Source organism: Apostichopus japonicus, chromosome 7 (genome assembly GCF_037975245.1).
Source record: "Apostichopus japonicus isolate 1M-3 chromosome 7, ASM3797524v1, whole genome shotgun sequence".
NCBI classification, from domain to species: domain Eukaryota; kingdom Metazoa; phylum Echinodermata; class Holothuroidea; order Aspidochirotida; family Stichopodidae; genus Apostichopus; species Apostichopus japonicus.
Window position 1 is genome coordinate 6,311,760 of NC_092567.1, and position 21,497 is coordinate 6,333,256.

The window sequence follows — 21,497 nt, forward strand, 5'->3', positions numbered from 1 at the left end:
ACAAGGAAAGACAAAATGAGGTGAAATCATTATAAAGTCCAAGTCCCTGCACACGCGATCGATACATGCATGAAAGCAAATGATATATGTCAAAATACTGAAAGAAAAGTAATTTTCTATGTTTTTCAATGGTTAAACTGATATTATTATGATCATTATTATTGTAACGACTTTCCCAATAAGTATATCCAATTTGGAAGGGTTATAACACGGCAAATGATTGTATGTTATTGGCATGCGATGTAATAACCAACGCATGCCTATATGACAATAATACGTCGAACGTGCGCGTAGCGCGCGAAAAATTTTGGTAATATTTTCCGGGCAAGTCGTTACAGCCCCCCCCCCCCCCCCCCAAATCAAATTGGGCTCCTACGCCTGTGGTAGTAAACATTTAAAACTTCCCGAAATATTTCATTCGACGTGGGTTTCGCTTTGTAAACTCTTTTTTTATTTCGAAATGTTTATGTAGAAAAAGGGCACATTTTTAATCTGAGGAAAAGTGGGGGGGCACGTGCCCCCTGTGCCCCCCCGGTTCCGCCGCCCTTGAGCATAAGTGACAATTCTTAAAGATTCACAGAGCACATACTCAGATTAGAAGGAAGTATATCCTTGTGTTCTCTGTTTATAGTGGTTGGACAAGGGTACTGCAAAGCTCTCCAAATCTTCAGCATTTTCACATAGTTTCTGGAATCTGCTAGCAATTTCGAGCACATGAGGACATGTCAGTAATAGAAATACTTTATCTGATTTTACACTGTGGAATATATATATGAACCCTAGCCGGGTGCTGGGGGCTTCAGAAGAGCTCTGTAACATATCTTCTACTTCATATCCTCTTCTTGTACTAAGTATCAAGCATGTAAGAACATGTTAGAGAGAAAAATTTAATTTCTATGAAGTATAAATCTAAGCCCTGGTGGGAGTCCCTGGGGATTTTAGCTGAGGCATTCTCACTTTTCAGATATTTAATGTTCTCTGATAGTGATTTTGCAGCCCAAGTGGAGCCAATGGGGGAGGGGGGGGGCAAGTGCTCACCACCCTAATGGATACCAGTGCTTGTATTTGTTTGAATGCCCTCTAAATGTGTTTATTTTAAACAGTATTTTTAGCTAAAAAGGCCTCCCAGATCGTTGGAAATGACACTTCCCAGGCCTTGTAAGCTGCTCTAAAGTTTTCTCAACATCCTTTATTTTGAGATCCCTTGTCTTGATATGGTCATCAAATAGTTTAGTGAAATAGAAGGGGAAAAAAACAGTCTGGTAAGTTACTTTGAAATATCATGACATATCTTTTGTGAGTTTGACACCGGCATTGACATTTTTCAACAAATCCGCAAATTGCGCGTGGAAAATAAGGAAAGATTGACTGGGCTTTCAGGCAAGTAACATGCTGAAATGACCAAACTATATGTCACACTGACATCAAAGATTGCATCTGAAATATTATTAGGGTGATAAACTGATTGGCCGGTAGTTCTCAGCGATAGAAACTTTGTTATTTTAGTGGTTTTAAAAGAGCATCAGGGTACGTCCGAGAAGTGCAAACCCGATTGAAAATGTAACAGAGTATCGAGGCAATGACCCGAGCAATGATGTGAGAAACCTGTATGATGTCAGTATTTTTTACCTTTTAACACAATCTTTGGCATTCCAGTACCTGGAAACCACCTTTCTATAAGGGTATTTAGCTCACTAGCTTGTTTGATCAGTTCATGCGCACTGGTTACATGATCCTGATTGGCTGTTTGTATTTGTATTATTCAGGCGCGTAGCGAGGAATTTGCCAAGGGAGGGGCTAACCTGTAGGCAAATTATCAGAGCCGTAGATTCGGCAAGCATAGCGCCACCATGGTTTGGTGCGAAGCGTACAAGAAAATTCTGGCCGAAAATGTCTCCCAGATCGCTGTAAATGGCACTTCCCAGGCCTTGCAAGTTGCATCTAAGCATTTTCTCATTTGAAATTACTAGCAATATCATAAAAATGTACACAAAAAAATATGCTCAAGGGTGAGGGGGGGGGGTCGCCCCTTCGCCACTGTTGCTAGCGGTAGCCAACAACCAGATTACTTCATTCTTACCATTCCTATGGAACTCTGTGCATCAAGAAGTGTAGGGTACTGAAGAAAGTTTGATAGGGTCATGGGTCCTGATCTCCAGTACAGCCTCCGTCTTCATATTCACTAGAGGGTTTCTTCCTACGGTTGAATTATTACATCATGGAGCCGTTAGAGCCTTAGTGACTTCTAAATCAAAAGTGAAACACTAACATGAAATCAAATTAGTTATTCAGATATTTCAGAAGACTTCAGAAACAAAAGGATACTCACAACAAAGAAAAACCCATGGTAGCAGTTCCACTTTGATCCAATCATTGATATTTTTAATTTAGTGAATATACAGTAAATTACACTGTTTGGTTTATGAAGCTTTTTGAAAGTTCTTAGGAACTTTTGCATTCAGATAGCAATGTGACACTACAGCAGTCTTTGTGGGCAATCAACTTCATATGCTAGCTATAAAGACCCCGACACTTTTAGTAAGTAAATTATGTAAAAGTGCATTTGATTTGATTGAAGCTGAAGATACAGTACGTCGATAGGAAATGAGCATTACCAGCACAAACCCTGGAAATTCTGGATATGTTCCAATAATGGGTTTTCATGGACCAGTATGGGTGGTGTAAAGTACTGCAGTATTTTGGGTGACACAAACTACAGTACAATAATGCTAGCATATGATATGAATCTCAATCTCTGGAAAGCATTGCGCTTCATTTGACTTTTACTCACTGGCAGGTTAGCACTTAAATCCACAATATCCCAGGAGAGGAAACAACTCCAGATTTCTTTAAGAAATTGAATAGGTTTTTATGACTTAATTTGGCTAAAACCTTTCAGACAGTTGGATGATCTCGCAAATGTAGAACACTTCTAAAATTAATAATATGATCAAATTATTTAAAGAAGGAAAACCTCCCCTTCAACTTGTAACCAACTATAACAGGCAAGCATCACCATACTTCAGCTAGTCCAACATTGTGCTGAGCATAGGACACGCTTTATGTTGGCATTGCACACTATTGAATATTGTAATTAAAATCATTGGACTAGGCCTGAATTAGGCTGCACTTAGGTTATATGACTAGAGAAGACCTAAGCCCTAACGTTGAACGTTATGATGGCCTGTGAGCCTGTCCTTGTTCCTGCATATCCTAACGCTATGAAAGGAACTCAACTGATACGTGGGATTTCTGCTTTGACAATTGTAATATACTCCGTCTGTTTCTTTCAGTATCATGTTCACCATCTGGAATATGTTGCATTATCTTCATATTTCGTAAGCCAGTACTGTAGCTTCGGGGAATCACGTCAAACAAACATGGAAGTACAATCATACATGTACCATTCTTCAAACACTGTTTACACTGTGGCGTTGGTTTGTTTAGATTTTGAAAATGAGACTTGTCCAAGTCGTTTTCCATGGTTAAGAGGGAAATTCCCCTATTTTTCAGATAAATGGTCAATCTTCCAATTGAAATAATAGCAATTTACAACAACATGGCAAATTCCTTAGATCTAATAAGTGAGGACTTCAACAATGTTCTACAAAATGTCATTTTATCATTTGCACCTTGACATTTTTTTTTTGTGCTAAAGGTGCGTTCATAGAATCCTGTACAGCAGCTTGAAATTGTTATCATGACAGCAAGATAAACATTTCTTAGACATGTTTTTTTTTCAGCCCGGATAGGCTATTGTTTAACTACAAGCTTGGAAAATGGTCAATACTTTAACATTTCTAAAATCTTTTGAAATGAGGAGATGAAAGCATTTGGGTATTTCAACATTAATAAGAAAAGTTATAAGTTGTACACTAGGATATGGAAGTCGAAGGGTGGGGAGGGGTGGGCAACGTTACATTTAGCTGATATCGAATTCGGAGGGGGAGGGGGGGGGCGATGCAGACCCGTCAATTCCCCCGGTATTATTCTCCCGGTGTTTCATCACTTGCGACATTTCTGAAAATAGCCAACAGTTATTCCTATGCTTACAGAGGCGTATCCAGGAATTTCTAACCCGGGGGGCGCGAATTACTATCTAAGCGGAGCGCCACCATCGGTTGGCGCGCAGCGCACAAGAAAATTTCTGGTTTTGACACCCCCCAGATCACCGGAAATGGCACATCTTGGGCTTGAAAATGACCAACTAGATGTTCAGTTTTGCATGAGTAAACCAAGTATTTTCCCAATTTTTTTCCCCATCCATAACCTTTCTGAAGATTGTCACCAGTCACACATGTTCGACCTCATCGCATCTCCTGTGGATCATTGCTTTTGTAGGTAATTCTACGTCGCTGCCCACAATACCCGTCAGCCCCACTTTTCAAGGTTTTAAGCCCATTATTCGTTTAGAATTTGAAAATTCACACTTCTCGTGAAATAACTTCACTTCAAAACATACCAAAAATGTTGCACAAAATTTTCTCTATGGACTGCCAATACAGAAAAAAAAAACCTCCTTCAACCTCTAACAGACCGGTCAAAATTGCACGAGAAGAGGGACGAATGTTTAGGAATGTTGGTCAGGGAAATTTCAAAAATTCTGGAATCAGTTAATTTATTGGTGCATGGGCGCAGATCAGTCTTGGATAATGGTGGGGACGCTTTTCATTTTTCTGATACTATCTAAGCGGAGCGCGACCATGCATGTGTTCGCGCGTAGCGTACAAGAATTTTTTGGCAAATATACCACCAAGATCACCGGAAATAACACTTCCCAGACCTAATGATGCTCCCAAAACTCCTTAAGTTTTCGATCTCATGGCTTTGAAATTTAGTTTGGGGAAATGCATGGGCATCTGCACAAAAAAAAAATCAGGGGACAAATGATCCAAGTAGACTTTTGTATACGATGGGTCTTGTTTCGTAACTCATCGGGAAGCGACTAGAGGGGTGGGCGTAGGGTTGTGGGCGCGCGTTTTCATGCAGGTGGGAACAATCTCGAGAAGTGATGTGTACGTCCGCCCCACCCCCCACCCCTCCCGGCAATGATACACCTAACATGGATCCACTACATGATATTCACAGTAAATGTGCTCAATTCTCAAATCGCATGCGGAATTTTTTTATTTTTAGATTCATTGTATGAGTTACGGTACTAGGGGTGGGGTAACCATTAGCATTCAGTTCGCGTTGTATAACATTTTTTATCTCTGGATGACAGTGCTGCATCGAAGGACATATGTCTAGTGCAGTTCGCATATAGATCCTGGGCTAATACGAAATGCGTCATGTTCCCCGACGACTCGGTCGAGTTCAAGACCAGCCACAGTTGGTTTCATAGCACAAATTTAATTCCATACACACACACTCGTCATGATATACTATATATAGTATATATATATATATATATATATACATTAGTGAGAGAGGAAAAATGGAAACGTCAAAAATGAAGTCGTAGCGGTGTAAGTTAGGGGTAGGCTGAGACACGCGCCCCTTCCGAAATCCTCGATCCGTCACTGGCTACCCTGTGTATATAATAGGGATCGGCGCTGTAATTATGTCACTGTTCCTCTTTCTCTTCCCGGTGTCTTGGCGTTTTTTCTGTTCCCTCCTTTTCTCCTTTTCCTCTTTCTTCTTTTTCTTTTCCCTTCCTTCCTCTCCTTCCTCCTCTTCCCCCTCTTTTTCCCTTTTTTCTTCTCTCTTTTTTCTCTCCTCTTTTTCTTACCCGGGGGCGCGCCCCCAACGCCCCCCCCTTCATACGCGCCTGCCTTATTCGCGTAATAAGTTTAATCTAAAATTAGACTGATTGTTTACAAACACGTTACGACTGACACAGTGCTGTGCGGGACTCTCAACCAATATCAGGCTGCTTTGTCAGTTCTCGGACTTCGCCCAATGTCGTTATTGTACGCTGACCTTGGTCGAGTCCTGAGTACAGTACAGTAGTACGGCGTGCACTGTGCATATGCCATGATGCACTATATATACACTTAAAGACCAACTTGTGATATATTAGTTATTATCTAATCGACCATCCTTTATTACCGATGTGATATATTAGCTATTATCTAATCGACCATTATTACTCACTGTATAATATCACCTGTCATATGCCTGCAACCTACATACCAATAGGGTCAGCTTGTGACCCTACCGGACTCCTGCTGAGTCTGCCTTATTTATATTATTATAAAATATAAGATATGGATGAGGACAGTTGTTATATGGGTACTGACCAAGGAAGACACGGAATAAATGGTTCATGTATACATTCGTTTCTTGTGTACTTATTTATTCAGGTTCATTACATGTGCATTCATCCTACTACTTACAATATACGCGAGCGACATAACACAACTATGGAGACTTTTCGATGAACATAAAATCCCACCATTTTGCATGTATGTAATCCTTAACTCACTCCAATTACATTGCTGTAATTAACTTTACCAATTTCGGACGTTAAATACGTGAAATGGGAAGAAAAGTCAGCTTTTTATGAAACCTATTTCAGACATTCCTGAAACATTCCGAAGACATCAGGTGACCATGTGACGTCAACGTTTGTATACCTCACTCGCAACAATACTGTTAGTGTGTAAAGTTGTATACTTGAGCTGCCAAAAACATCAACGATATTACTCCTTTTCCCCCGAAATGCCACAATTCTGTGTTGCTGGAGGTTGCAGTTATACCTCACCCAACAAAAGCATCAGCTTTTTTAGATTTCCGAGTAAAAGAATCGACGTAAGACGCCGCAGACTTTGGATCAATTTTGTGAGATCCACGCGGAAAGATTTTTCAGCACCCGGAGTATCTCATGCCCATGAGTCCACATGCATGACCCTGCCTCTGTGTATGCTGCAAATGTCTCATTCTGAGAAAATTATATACTTTCGACAGCTGTGTCGGACATAGCTAATGTGAAATTGACCCTTTCAAGTCTCCTCGTAAACAAGCTCTGGACGTCCTTACATGTAACGTTATATCACGCAATTGACAGTATAATATTTACTGTAAGAGATGACCGTGTAGGCCTATATACCGTGCCCTTGGTAGCATTGTTAGTACATGTTAGTGACTTACAACTCGGGGTTGGCTCACAGCATGTGTAAATAGTCATGTTAGGATTTCATCGCATTTGTCTACCGTATTTCCTTTGTTGTATTCCAGTATCGTGAGTTCGTGATACATTGTGTTATATTGTCCGTTATGTTTATTCCGGCATCTGCATGGTCCAAGGAGTTGAATAAAAATGGTTCTATGTAGCGATCGGACGTTTCATTTCGTTAGTGACTGTCTTGTGATTGTGGGATGTTACTGGTCAAGGCCTGTTTCAACTAGACCTAACTCTATGAAATTACACAGATTCACGGTAGTATTTCGCCCGGGATTGAACGAGAAACGTGGATTTGGATATTCACTGCTAAATTTGGTTTATTGAAAGGATACTTTTTCTGTGTTTGTACTTTTGGGTATTAAAACGAGTAGGCCTAAGTACTATGTTCAGCTGAAGCTTAGTCATGTATATGCTACCCTGGTCGATTCGGGTCAGCGTCTTCTCGTAGTTGTTCGATTATGTTTAGTGTCTTTTTGGTAATTCGTTGACAGTAACGTAAGCCATTTTCCCGTCACATATCACGCATGAGGCATCTTTTAGGTCTATTCATCTGTTTAGTTTACGGTATCTTGCGATCAAATTGTATTACGGAATCGCCAAGCTGCTTGCATGTTCTACAGTATATTGTACCGTACGGACCTACTGACGCTCCGCTATGTAAAAGATGCTTCCATTTGAGTGGAAATTTTGCCAATAAAATAACCAATTTAACTAAATTTTCTTCTTAAAATTGTCTTAAAACTATTTGTTTACCTTCATGTGTTCTTGTTTTAAGCTAACAGCTTTTCAAACGCTCGAAATTGGAAGTCAAATACAGTACAATTGTTCGCTATCTGTGTATAAACAGTGCCTATATCAGCGTTTGATTTTCGCGGTATACAAACAATGACGTCACACGGTGACCAGAGGCTCCTTTGGGTCAATCTCTGTTTTCAGACATTCCAGAGGTTCATGTCACGTGACAACCCAAAATGTCCATTTTCGTGGGTTTTTTTTTTTTTGATGGGTTATAGTAGGTTTTCGAAGATTACTTTTTACACATGTTGATTATGGGTATGTTAACTCCCAAATTAATGGAAAATCCCCCCCAAAAAAATTGTCTCCATAGTTGGTCTTGAACTTGTATGTATATGGCAAGCCATATGGGACAAACATATGGCAAGCCATGTGGGACAAACACCGCATAATATATCCGCGTATAAATTCCAATATATACGCGTATTAATTCGAATATAATATGTGTCGTAGCCTACATGTGTAAAGTTTCGCTTTTGAAGCGATCTCGCGTGTATGGCAAGCCATGTGGGACAAACACCGCATAATGTATCCGCGTAATATACGCGTATTAATTCGAATATTATATGTGTTGTACATGTGTAAAGTTTCGCTTTATGAAGCGATCTCGCGAGCCCACCAAAACATTTTTCGTTGGTATATGTACACAGCAAGAGCGGAAATGTGTTTTCGTGTATATTCTAATTAATCCGTGCATATATTGGATTTAATCCCCATATGTTTTCTATTTAATACGTGTATATATTCGAATTAATACGTGTATAGATTCGAATTAATACGCGGATATATTTGGGCCATATGATTGGCTAATAATATGTACGCGTATATATTCCAATTAATACGCGTATAAATTACGATTAATACGCTGATATGTTATGCAGTGTTTGTCCCACATGGCTTGCCATATATGTGTGCAGTTCGCATGTAGGCTATTTGTATATGACGAAAAACAGTTAAGTTCTATGCCGACGAACACTTTACCTGCGTCCTCTTCGCTGCTAGGTGAATATCACGTCTTTAACTACGATTTAAGAAACGGCTGTTTCAAACATCTCACTAATTCTTTCGGCGACTATCCATGGGCACAATAGCATTTCCTGCGTATAAACTCGTACGCGGTATCTACGCCGCATTTTGTTTGTCAACGAGTTTATACGCAATTGCCACTGGGATTATAATGTTTCAGAGGGATTTTTATGAAACTTTAGAGCAGCTTACAAGCATCGGCGTCAATCCTGGGGGTGGGGGGAGGCGGGGGACACGTCCCCCACATTTCGATGGGTGGGGACACACTATCAGCTAAATATTTTCGGTAGGCTGCGCGCCATCCCATGGTTGCGCTCCGCTTAGATAGTAACAAGACGCCCTCCCAGGAAATGCTCAAGCCCCCCAGCGCCCCCCCCCCACTGAAAAATTCCATGTCCAGTTATACGTGAACGGTACTGTAACTACAAGTTAGGAGTATTTATATCATTTCAGTTGAAAATTACCAACCTCCCTATTTTCCCCTAATTCTCCCTATTTTTTGGCCCTGAAAAATGTTTTTCTCCCTATTTTGGGGTCAAATAGGTTGAAAGGTCTGCGATGTTACATTCAGCTAAGAAGAAGGCCACTGCTATGGGTGTTCACCCGTCCCAGTCCCTCCCCCCCCCCCTCCGACTTTAAAAAAAAAATATTGGCAAAAATGGTGTATGGAGCCTATTTAAGACCCTAACTGGTAGTCTAATTATGCCTCAGAGTGCACCATTAACGTCAATTTTCAAAACAATTTCAGGGTGCGGATCTACATGGGATTTGCGTTCAACAAGCCAACCAACACACCACCACTTTTTTTTAAATTCTTCTTTTCATTCTAGACTTTCCATAACAGTGAAGGCCCTACCCAAGTCAGTCGGGAGGAATTTGGGATTTGCTGCTCCACCCCCCCCCCCACCCTTGAAATCATATATTACAAGTGGGTGTCGAGAAGGGGTCCCATTGTTCGAGTCCTTCGATTCGATTTCATCTAAAGGCCCTATAGGTAGCCTCTCATCAGTGTATGACAATAACGATATATGCCCTGTTATATGTAAAGTACCGTAGTACATAGCCTATACATCTGATATTAAGATGTGGTACATGGCTACATGTAGGTAACATGCTATAATGTGTACCTCTTTGTGAGGCATTATTGTATATAGGAATAATATACTGGTTGGGCAACATGTCCACCCAACGGCTATTTACCAAATAACTGGACGGGCAAGACTGTATTTTCTGATTTTCTATGCAATTGAACAATAGTGATTTTAACATCGGTTAGTTTCAGTTTTCAAACTTTACACTAGTATTCTTTAGCACAACCTTAAGTTTAGACAACATTTATAGTCTAAATACGCCTCAAAATTGTTTCTGTCGGAGGCCCCCCCCCCAAAAAAAAAAAAAACCTACATGGAATTGCATTCAACGACTCCACAGCAACACCATCAAAACTTTCGGATCCACCTATAATCTGACCATAAAGGTACATTCCCCTTCCTAAATTTGTCGGGAGAATTTTGGAATGTGAACCCACGTTACTGGGTACTAAACCATACAGGAGAGTCGATCCGTTTTCAGGATTGGTGAGGCAAACTTACCGCTTATGGACTTAATCAGAAATATACAAAAATTAGCCACAAAATGTACCTACTCCTATATGATCTACCCTTCCCTATATCTATGTAGACATGTGACAAATCACTTGATTGGCGTAGGAAGGGATCAAAAAGAAATTCAAAATTTTCATATCAAATGTTGATTATATTATCCCGAAAATTTCAAATATTTCTTAGAGTTTCAACCCTTTCTCAAAATTGAAACCCTTTTCTTGACAATCAAGTTTGTCTTAAAATTGCCGTTTGTAATTTAACAGAAATTCTCAACATTAGACTACTTTATCTAAGAATTAAACTTCATCGATTTATTTCGACCCTGTCTTTAATTCCCTTCATTCAAAATGTCGATTTGTTTTTGGTTTAAACTTTCGCCTTTTTACTAGAAAGTTGTTATTTTAAAATGCCTACTAATAGTCTAAAAACATTAGCGGTTTTTAAATGTGTACTTTTCTCTCGAAATTGCAATTGCATTTCTCGAAATCAAGATTCATGTCTTATATAAATGTTAACTATTTTATCTAAAAAATAAACTTTTCTTCATGAGAATGATACTAAGTAAAATGGGAGAAAGGGGGTCTACGTGAACTGACTGTAAACGTCATTGGTGGAATGTCGACATAGCATTAATATTTGAGCAATTATGAGGTACGTGAAAAGACAAAACATCGTTTCATTGCCTGACACTCTCTTTGCTGGTGTAAAGATTCAGCTGAATTATCCAGCACTGACATGGAGTGGAATTAATTATAAAGGTGATTGGGTTGGGAGGGGCTGAAGAAAAGTTGTGTAGTTACATTCTTTCCAATAATTTCATGATAATCAAGTGATTATTTGTAAAAGCAAAATATAACTTAACAACAGACACGTTTTGTCTGCACGATGTGTCTGCAAGATATGTATGACTGAACAAGGATGTTCAATTTATGTTATTCCGTGTAGGTTTTAATATTCATTAAACATGTACTCCTTCAAATCATTTGAAACAGACGGTATTCAAACTGTTGTGTTAATTGTTTGTGTATGCATCCACTGACAGATAATAAGGTGGGTGAATGAGTACATAAAATGCTTTTTTGCCCAAATCTTAACCGGTGGTGGGGGAGGGGGGGGTGCACGGGGACTAACACCCTACCGCTTAGGGAGAAATGTCAATGATAGCTTGATCTACTTGATATAGGTTGTGTTGTATTATTTACTTCCTCGACCCCTTCCTTAATACATACCCAATCGACGTCAGGTTTCAAACTGTCTGTTTCCATCGGGTATTAACGTTACGTCTCTCGTACATTTATTTCTATTGGCGCCAAAATGTCTGTTACAAATTTCAAATATCACCCGCGAACAGCTGGAAAACACCTGTATTTGCTATTGAATACCTGTTCACATTTAGTATCTATCATTAGTGGAGCTGCAGAGTACGTATTGTATTCGTGGGAGTTGTTTGTTACCATTGACTTGTTGCGTGGTTATTAAGATGGAATATTTAACGGAGAGGAACCACTGTTAATATAGTTAAGACAGTGATCATTGATCAGTGAGATGATTTGACGGTATGGTATAGAGGCATAGGCTAGGATGTGTACAAAGGCCAGGCCAAACTTAGTTAGGCTATACTAGGCTAGAGTAGTAAAAAAGTTAGGCTATGTTAAAAATCTCAAAAATCACCCGCGAAAAGCTAGAATTACTACTTTTAGCAAGAGGACATGCTTAGCAAATCTAACTCATAAATAATAGAGATCTTAGCCTAGTTGTTGACTGAATATCAGAAAAGTCCAAGTTAAAACATATCTTAACTCTAAAAGAATTGAATAATATACAATCAGGACCGTACTGATTTTTCTTTAGGGATCTTAAATTAAGCGAAGAATAAGCCCAGCGATTAACATTCTAGGTGAGCTGATGCCTATCCTTTACTTCGAAAACGATTATTTCATTCTAGCTAACAAAAAGTATCCATAGACAAACTGTAGAAACTTTGTGATCCCTTCAAAAAAATTAAATCACAGAAAATGGTTCAACTCAGTTTTAATCGTACATAACATAGGCCTAGCCTTATAGGCGTAAATACAAGTCAATCTATAACATTCCACAATTATCATTGTAATCACCTAACTTATTAAATCTACCAGGTCGGACGTTTGAACCACTTGTATGAGAAACCTGCAGCTTTTTACCGAACAGGCTCACTGAAATAATGTTATTTAATAACTGATTATTAGTTGAATAACCTAACTCCTGCCAATATACCTGACACTTAATGTGATATAGAGTTTTGTTAAATACTGTATAGGGCCTAGAGCAAGTTTGAGCCTCCATAAAACAGTTTTCCAACTAAGTCTAATAATAATCAAACGCAATACATAGTTATTAAAAAGTAATGTTTCGTCCATGTCTTTCCAGCAGCAACTAGATCGTGGTGTTCTACTCACAGCTGGTTTTGTGCTAATTTTGCCCACATAATTATAAAAACTGTACGTCATTTCCAAGCCAACAGACTTATAGCCACAGGATATTTAAAAAGTAAAATGGTTTGGAAATTGAAAGTGCGCCACTTATTTTACCCTGCTGCAACACTCAATAGCAGAAGTTTGCCAGAGCCGTAGCTCTAACGTTAAATGTTCCGCTAACTGTTCACACCCGATGAACTCCATAGTAACAGAAGATATTCAATGAAGACCCAATCAACCCGATTAAACTTAAAAGTAATAATTAATTAGTATAATTAAACCCTCAAGGATATGAAGTGTTTCCAGATAACAATATTATTTGTAAAAAAGAGGTGTAAAAAGCGGATGGTACTATTTAATTGGAAGAAACGATAAAGTTTAGAAAGTTAAGATCATAAGCAATACCCAATTTAGGAATATCTACAAAAACAAAGAAAGAACAAAGCAACATTTCGAGAAAAAAAATCCACTAGAAGTTATGTCACAATCAAACCGTAACTTAGAAATGAATTTAATAACAAAACACAGATGGACATCATCATTTAAACAAATCGTATTAATTAGAAATAATTATAATTCAAGCAGAATAGTCGGATTTGGATCAATAATTAAATAATTTGTATATTAAATTTTGAGTTTAAGCCTCGTCAACCTTCTCACTTGAAACTTGAATTTGATCTATACCGTACATCTGTTTCTCTAAATGCATTTAAATTATAAGAAACAACCTATTTATTGAAATATAATTCTTCCAAATATCCTTAACCTTTTTAAAAAAACTTGTATTTGTTGAAGTAGAAGTTTCCTTTTTATTACATTAGTGACTAAATTGTCCTTCTGAAAGTTCTAAATTAAAACACAAATAAATTTGATCAATATTTTCTTCAAAAGATAGAATAGGCCTAATCTCAATTCTTTATTACCCAATTTTTATAAAATTCTCAACCCGTCTCTAAGATTTGTTTCCTATTAACTAATAAATAAAAATATGTAGCCTCACATTCTTATTTTATTAAACCTTACTAGCTATAAAAACTTTAATTAATAATTGAATTGTAAAACAATAAAACTAACCCTTTAATCCTACATTACTACTTTATTTTCCTCTAATCTAATCTTATTATTTATTTTAATATTTGTCTCCCCTTAAAATCACTCCCTTATTTCCGTGCCATTAATTTATTCCTTTTTACAAATAAACACGACCTAAATGTCCTAGTTTATCGTTTTAACTTTCCTTTATCTTTATTTCTTTTTTTATTATTATTTATAATATCATAATAATTATTCTAAACCTAACCAAATCCAATATATTTATCTCTATCTACTATATTATCAGTAACTCTATTCTTTCATTCTAGATTCCTATCTCCCATGTGGATCTATCCTTCTGCTCTCCTAGAGTTGATGAGTCTGGTCTGAACCTTATCCTTGAGTCTGGTCTCTCTCTCTCTATCCTGAGTTCTCTCCAGGAGCTGTGGATCTATGACAGCAGGAGACTAACTAATGAAGAGTTGGCGGCCATCTTGTCTTACTCCTCACAGTGTACAAGCTTGAAGGAGCTGAAGTAAGTATTCCGGTGTAGATGTTAGAATCATCATAACAGTTAAACAGGAAATGAATTTAATGATAAAAGTTATCAATATTAAACTAACAATAGAGAATGTAAAGTCTGCTGTATTTTAATGCCAATAATTGGATTTATTTAGTTTAATAATTGAATTTATTTCAATAATTAGGTCATCGTGATAGGAATTCTGTAGAATGTTATGATAAATATATTCGATTATTAGGAAATATTTTAAGAGGGTGTTGGTTACAGAGGGGTAAGGGTGCATGGATGGGGGTTGTTTAAAATGTTCTTTGTTTATTCTAATGTTAACATTCACTAAATAGGTTTTATAATGACAGGAATGTTTATTAGGATAAAATAAGAGATATATAGACAGGGAAATTGGATTTTAATAATTCTAGCGAGTAAAATTAATATTATAAAGTAAAGTTTTATAAAGAATAACTGTTAATTTTGACTGAAACCTCCGAAATAGTTGATTTTCAATCATGTAAAATTAATTTAAGAAACAAAAGAGATTGAAAATCGTTATTAATTTTAAAGTAGTAAAATGATGGCAATAATAATAGCATAAACTCCTCCAAATGTTGATCAGATTATGATACCAAAATTAAATTCATACAAAAGAAGCAACCAATAAAATAGTTTTGGTTGTCAAAATTTAAAAAAATTGTTACTCAAAATAAGTTAACTAATTAAAACAAAATAAAAGTTAACTAAAAGGAAATATATAATTGCAATTGACTTAACTATATAGTTAAAACAATGTACTGCCATAAATATCATTAAAGGCAAATCTGTATATCTGATTCATTTCAAAGGTTCAAATTTAATCCGCTTAAACTACATCCCTTTTTTCGTTATAGTTTGAAATACGACGTTATACAAAATAAGCTTAATTATGATTTATGCTTATATTTTAACCTAATTTTTAAACAATAATTACAAATTAACCGAGAGCTTCAACTTTGTATAATTGATAACTTTAAACAAAACTGTTTAATATTTTAATATTCCTCGTATTAATGTTACGTCATACTTGATTCGATCATGATGTCCCTGCTTGGTCCGTTCCAATGTAGTGTTATTTTAGACCCCCTCCCCCAACCCAAACCAACCCCTCCTCTCTCTCCTCCTCTTGCCCTGTTTGGTCTTACAGATCAAACCTCGTAAAAGTTTCTCCTTTCCGTCTTTACCATTCACAACATAATCAGTAACATCTTCAACTTACAGCTGACGTGTTACTAAAAAAGAAAATATTTAAGTCGCACCCGTCAACCCCCCCCCCCCCACCGCGCATCACCCAAATCTCAAAAGAAAAGGCAAAAGCTATTGAGTAGTTACATGAATGAAATATATAATAACGAACGATGCTTAACGTATGTTATATGTGAAACACCGCCATTCTAGGAATAACTGTGACCGCGGAGAAAAATATTACTGGAAATAACACACTTCGGGGGTTTTGTTTGGTCTGACTATAAACAAAATGTAACGGAGAATGTTGATTCCCTATCTAGACTAAATACTTTACCCCAATCCCAGTGTGCTCTTGGGTAATTTTAGTCTCGCTTCCTCTGCCCCACTCCCCTTCAGACACCTTACCTGCACCCACCACCACCCCTTCCTTCGCCTCCCCCCCCCCCCTTCGCACATCATCTTTTTTAGGGAGACCTTCAAATCAATTCCGTTTCTACCCGATAACATTATCACCGTTTTAGTACACACAGTAGGCCTACTCTACTTCTACAATAGTTTTCTGCACAGACGATTGATTCAAACAATTTATTTCTAAAGTAAAATAAGTTAACAGTAAAGATGACACACCTGGATCTCCCGTAAATACCTAATTAGCATAACAATAGATGACACGAGCCAGGGTTAAAGATAATGAATAGAAAAACGGGACACGCGTCTAGTGTACACCTGGAATGTTGTAACTGTCATACAACGTAACCATGGAAACCGACGATAAGTAGGTCAGTCCGTGTCTATCAGTGGCTGGGAATAATGCATCTTTTTATTCAATACGGGTTAGGTATATATCTAACAGCCATTTAGTGATACTGTATGTCATATGCCATGATATTACGGCGTGTTCTCATTATTATTCTTTGTTTATATATTTTAAATGAGTAAACTTGATTTCCTTGGTTGTTTAATATATCCCTCACTTGCTTCTCTCCCTAATTTGATAGAAGGATTGTTTTATTTCCCTTTCTTTGTTTTTTCCCTTTATGTACTTCTCGTTGGTGTATGGAAGTCTGCCCAATTAGCACACAATTAAATAGCCCTTAATATAATTCACATATCTAATATGTGACTACAAACATTGCGGGTTCTTAATTGCCTAGTTTTATGGAGAACAGTTTTGTTCTGTGAAGTTGATTAAACGGTTAAACGGTGAAGATAAAATATTGCTCGTGTTTAGCAGGGAGAAAGTTATAATTCGAAGATTCATGTCGTCTTACCAAATCTGAAATATAGTAATAATAACCAAGTTAAGATATTTCTCAGCCATAAATCATTAACAAGCAAACAACAACACGAGCAAGAAAACAAATTACTTGAGATCCTTTAAGATTCGTTTGATGAGATATTTTATCTCTTTAAATATCGAATTATATACAGCACTAGTTCTTTTTATCTACACAGAACAGGCGAAAGTGATTAAATTATTCTATCGAAGTTTAAAATGTATAATGGATAACGACAACTAGAAATCGATTTCAAATTTGCAACTTAACTGTTTTTAGCGAATATAGAAAGGCTTAGAAGGCTGTCATCATCGCCCTCAAACTTTCTTCCAAATGGTTTACGGTATTGTTATAACACACGCTAGCAAAATGAAGTACATATTTCTATCCCCGGTACACAATGAATGAACCTACAAGTTAACAATCAGAATAAACACTTATACAACTGTCAGGGTCATATCCAGGTCGTAAATATGGCCACTGTTCATTTAGTTTTGTTGCTGAGAAGGAAAAAAAGAAGAAGCAGTTATTCACTTGTTGAAATGAATTCATTGCGTCATAATTTGCGATGTTTTACATGAATCATGGTGGTATGTTGATTAAAACTGAACATAAGTATATTGTGATAGTAACATGGTCGACAAGTAAAAAGAAAAAGAAAGGAAAATAAAACAGAAAAGAAACCGAAAGAGAGGTGTTGTGTTCCTGGAAATACAGTTAGTAGAGATCTGTGGGTTATTGTATTCCGTCGGTCGCACATCCGGGGTTTTCCTCCCGTCAAATCGCAGCGAATAGGGTGAAAACATGTAAAGTAATTGTGTCTAAATATCGCGAATCTACGCTTTCAGAACGCATGAAGAGAAACATGAATACTCTACGCATAGACCTCTAGGCATAAGAATGCAAGATAAAGTTGTGCACACTTCGTGACGGGTGGGCTAGGTGTTTCAGCGTTTACATAACGCGTTGCCAATTTTTCAACAATGTTGTTTGCTCTCAATAAATCAACGATTACGTAAGACATGATCTAAGTTTTGAACTGTTGAAGAACCATAAACCCGAATTTTGCATACCTAATTAAAGTAAGTCACTATCTTCTCTCAACTTTGTTGACCGATTTCGTATGTATACACACAGGGGCGTATCCAGGATTTTCCAATAAGGGGGGCTTCAGGCATGAATGATCGCCATCTTGGGGGATGGGTCTAAGGGGAGGGGTGAGCTGAAATGCAAAATGGTGCCATATGCATGGGCGGCGATCCGTACTTCCGAGTGGGGGGGGGGGGGATATGACCTTGTTGACTATCTAAGCGTAGCGCCACCATGGGTTGGCGCGAAGCGTACACGAAAAGTTTGGGATTAACAAACCTTCTAGATGGCCGGAAACGGCACTTCCCAAGGTTTCCAGGCGGCATATACCCAACTTTAAAATAGGGATGTCATGTCCGAAATAACTCATAATCAGGATCCAAAATACCTTTTTATTAATTTCGGGTGTTATTTTGGGAAAATTGCCCCTGTCAATCTTGTTTCAGGCGCAACGTTAGAATGTTCGAGAGCTCTTTTATATTATTCGATGAAGAAAATGGCCTCATGCAGGCTATTATAGGCCTATACACATGCAATACACAATTACACATAGTTACATTCCTAGGTACCGATTGCTAGGGCATCCAGGTGAAACGTGTATTAAGCATTACCCTGGTAACATGAGATTCTCAGCTGTTCGAGGGAACATGTACGTGTGTAGGCCTACTATAGGGCCTATATGAATACTATGAGGGTGCATATATGTACTATATCAATACCGTGGGCGCAATAATACATATAGGGCCAATGAAGCCTACAGTCAACTATTCTTGCTTTATAAAGACGCTTTATTTGAAAAGATCGCACTGCGTTTATGGTAGGCGAGAAATGAAGCTAAAAAAGAGCCGTAAATTAACGATGATGCATAAATGTAGGCATGAAAATATTCTTATCCCTGGCATTTGGTGGGGGGGGGGATATGGTGTATTACATCCCCTCCACCCATTTTCATGGGGGGATATATCCCCCCTTCCCCCCAGGATCGCCGCCCATGGCCATATGTGATCCATTTTTCGACCTTAATAATAAGCAACATTTCCAGTAAATATGGACACAAAATGCACAATTTAGTATGGCTGGCATGTCACTTAGTGTTTATAGTGATAATACAAACACAATTACCATCTATGTTTCTAAAACTATTATGCCGCCGAACTTCGCCAGAACCTTTTTTTGGCAAACAAAAAATAAAGCATACGGGGGGGGGGGGTTGAGCGATCACCGACATCTCACTTAAAGGTCGTCATCAATTTTTTTATTTTTTTTTGCTAAACTTTTTTTTTTTTGGTGACGGCCAATAGGGGGGGGCGCGCCTGTTGCGCCCCCTGGATACGCCCCTGTACACACGCTCAGTTATCCCAACACTACACATTGTTTTAACCCCAGCCACATGGTGTAATAACCATTATACAGGACGACAAACTCGGCGATTTATAGTTTTATAGTTTTATAGATAAATTGTATCAATAAAACCAAGATGAAGAGTGTTTGACCTGTAAATTTAAGCAAGTTTGAACACTTCACTGTTCATCAATCTGTCTCCAGGGATTAACGCTTTTTTTGGTTTCGATGATAATCGTAACGTATGCAGTCATACAGGCGGAGAGTGTGTGTGTATGTGTGCGTGTGTGTGGGTGTGTTTGTATTATCGGACCTCCAAGGACGATGACTTGACTACACACCTTTTGTCTGCGGACGTACAGGTATGTACGTGTGTGTGTGACGCCTCGCTTGTAAACACGATATCTCAAGTAGGGAAGCTTGGACCAATCTAAAATTTGGTGTATATAGGTACCACATTGAGTAGAAGAACCCTATTGTTTTGTGGGGAGGTCATTTGGGGTCACAAGGGCCAAATACTGAAAATCTTGTAAACACGATATCTCAAGGAGGTAAACTTGGACCAATCTCACATTTCGTGAATAGGAGGACCACATTGAGGAGCAACAGCCTATGTTTGTTTGTGGAGATCAAAGGTCATTTGGGGTCACCAGGGTCAAATTTTGGAAACCTTGTTTTATAAGCTACCGTATCTCTCACCAACCAGCCTATCAGATAACGTGCTCGTTACGCCTCATACGAATATGAGGCTATTGGCAATTGCTAATGAGCTTATGGGCATCCGTAGAATGTAAAACTGAAAATACGAACATATTTGCATTGGCTTCAACGTGCCGCTCGGAAGCCTTATTCTGCGTGCAGAAAGGTGTATTTTGTAATACAGCGGTTCTGTTGGACGTTTTCGTCTATTTATTTCAGGTTTGATGTAGTTTCGTTGTGACCTTCGTAGGTATTTTACAGATGTTGTATTTTTAATTGTTTGAGACACTACAGTAGGCCTACCTGCTTATTTAAGATTCTACGTCATGTTTTACTTTGTTCAACACTTACTTTTGGTGTAAAAAGGTTTTAATTTCGTAGTGAAAAATTATAACTTTCTAATGTGCAATTACGTAGCGCTTTGCATCTGCCTAACTGCCTAACCTTTGTTCATAGAAAGTATTGATGTTGCAGATCTGTACTTTGGAGACTTGACCAACAATCATAGGCCTAGTGGTGAGTGGAATTTGGCGAGTAGATTTTTAGTCACGGTCGCCAAATAGCGATTACTTTCAAAAATAATTGTCGAGGCCTGAAAACCTTCACAACCAGATTTCTCAGGGTAGAAATCATGGATACTTTTCATACATGGTATATGGATTTGCCATATTGAGTACAAGAATCCTAAATGCTTGTGAGGTCAAATCTCCCATATGTCACCAGAGGTCAAACTCTGAAAAACCTTTTACATGATATGTAACGATGGAAATCGCGGATACCTCTAATACTTGGTGTGTGGATTCATTACATCGAGTAAAAGACCCCTAATGTTTTGGAGGTGTGTATAGCCACGTACAGTAGACTGACCTGTGTTAGCATGCATAGTGTTATTGTAACAGCTAGTTCTGGTTATACTAACAAGCAGAAGTCTACTGCATTGAATTCATCGAAACCTCAATGCATTTTGCATTCTGGTTATCTTTAGAAAGGAGGGGTGGGGGTGGGCTCCAAATATGACTTGCGTCCGTTGGGAGGAGTTTAAACGGGGAGAACCCTTTTATTAAAATATAACCTTTAATAAATAGTTTTTAATGCTGCAGCGTTATAAATTATTAGTTCAACAATTATTTCCAGTATTTTGCCTACATGTGTAAATTGAGTTGTTATGTCCGCTATAACCCTTACATTATATATAAGATTAGTGAAATATTCAAAAGCGCCTGTTTAACCAGTCACTGGATAGATACGGAAAACTAACGATTGTAAGAAAAAGTTTTACATAAGAAATAGCAGCATCTATGCGTTAATTATGCT

General features: G+C 37.9%; 4 protein-coding genes across 7 annotated transcripts in view; 3 read left to right on the plus strand and 1 right to left on the minus strand.

Moving 5' to 3' along the window:
• LOC139970032 (uncharacterized) overlaps positions 1–21,497 on the plus strand; it is a 445,342-nt gene that overhangs the window by 302,820 nt on the left and 121,025 nt on the right. The window lies entirely within an intron of this gene.
• LOC139970009 (NLR family CARD domain-containing protein 4-like) overlaps positions 1–21,497 on the plus strand; it is a 261,218-nt gene that overhangs the window by 175,517 nt on the left and 64,204 nt on the right. The window lies entirely within an intron of this gene.
• The window catches only part of LOC139970046 (uncharacterized), a 320,960-nt gene that overhangs the window by 37,308 nt on the left and 262,155 nt on the right, over positions 1–21,497 (plus strand). For 2 of the 3 annotated variants that reach the window (XM_071975647.1, XM_071975646.1), the window contains exon 4: positions 14,366–14,571. The exons of the other annotated variant lie outside the window; for it this stretch is intronic. In XM_071975647.1, the coding sequence (XP_071831748.1) occupies positions 14,366–14,571 (206 nt within the window). The remainder of the gene's footprint in view (positions 1–14,365; positions 14,572–21,497) is intronic. 3 annotated transcript variants of the gene reach the window in all.
• The window catches only part of LOC139970082 (uncharacterized), an 892,672-nt gene that overhangs the window by 7,797 nt on the left and 863,378 nt on the right, over positions 1–21,497 (minus strand). The window lies entirely within an intron of this gene.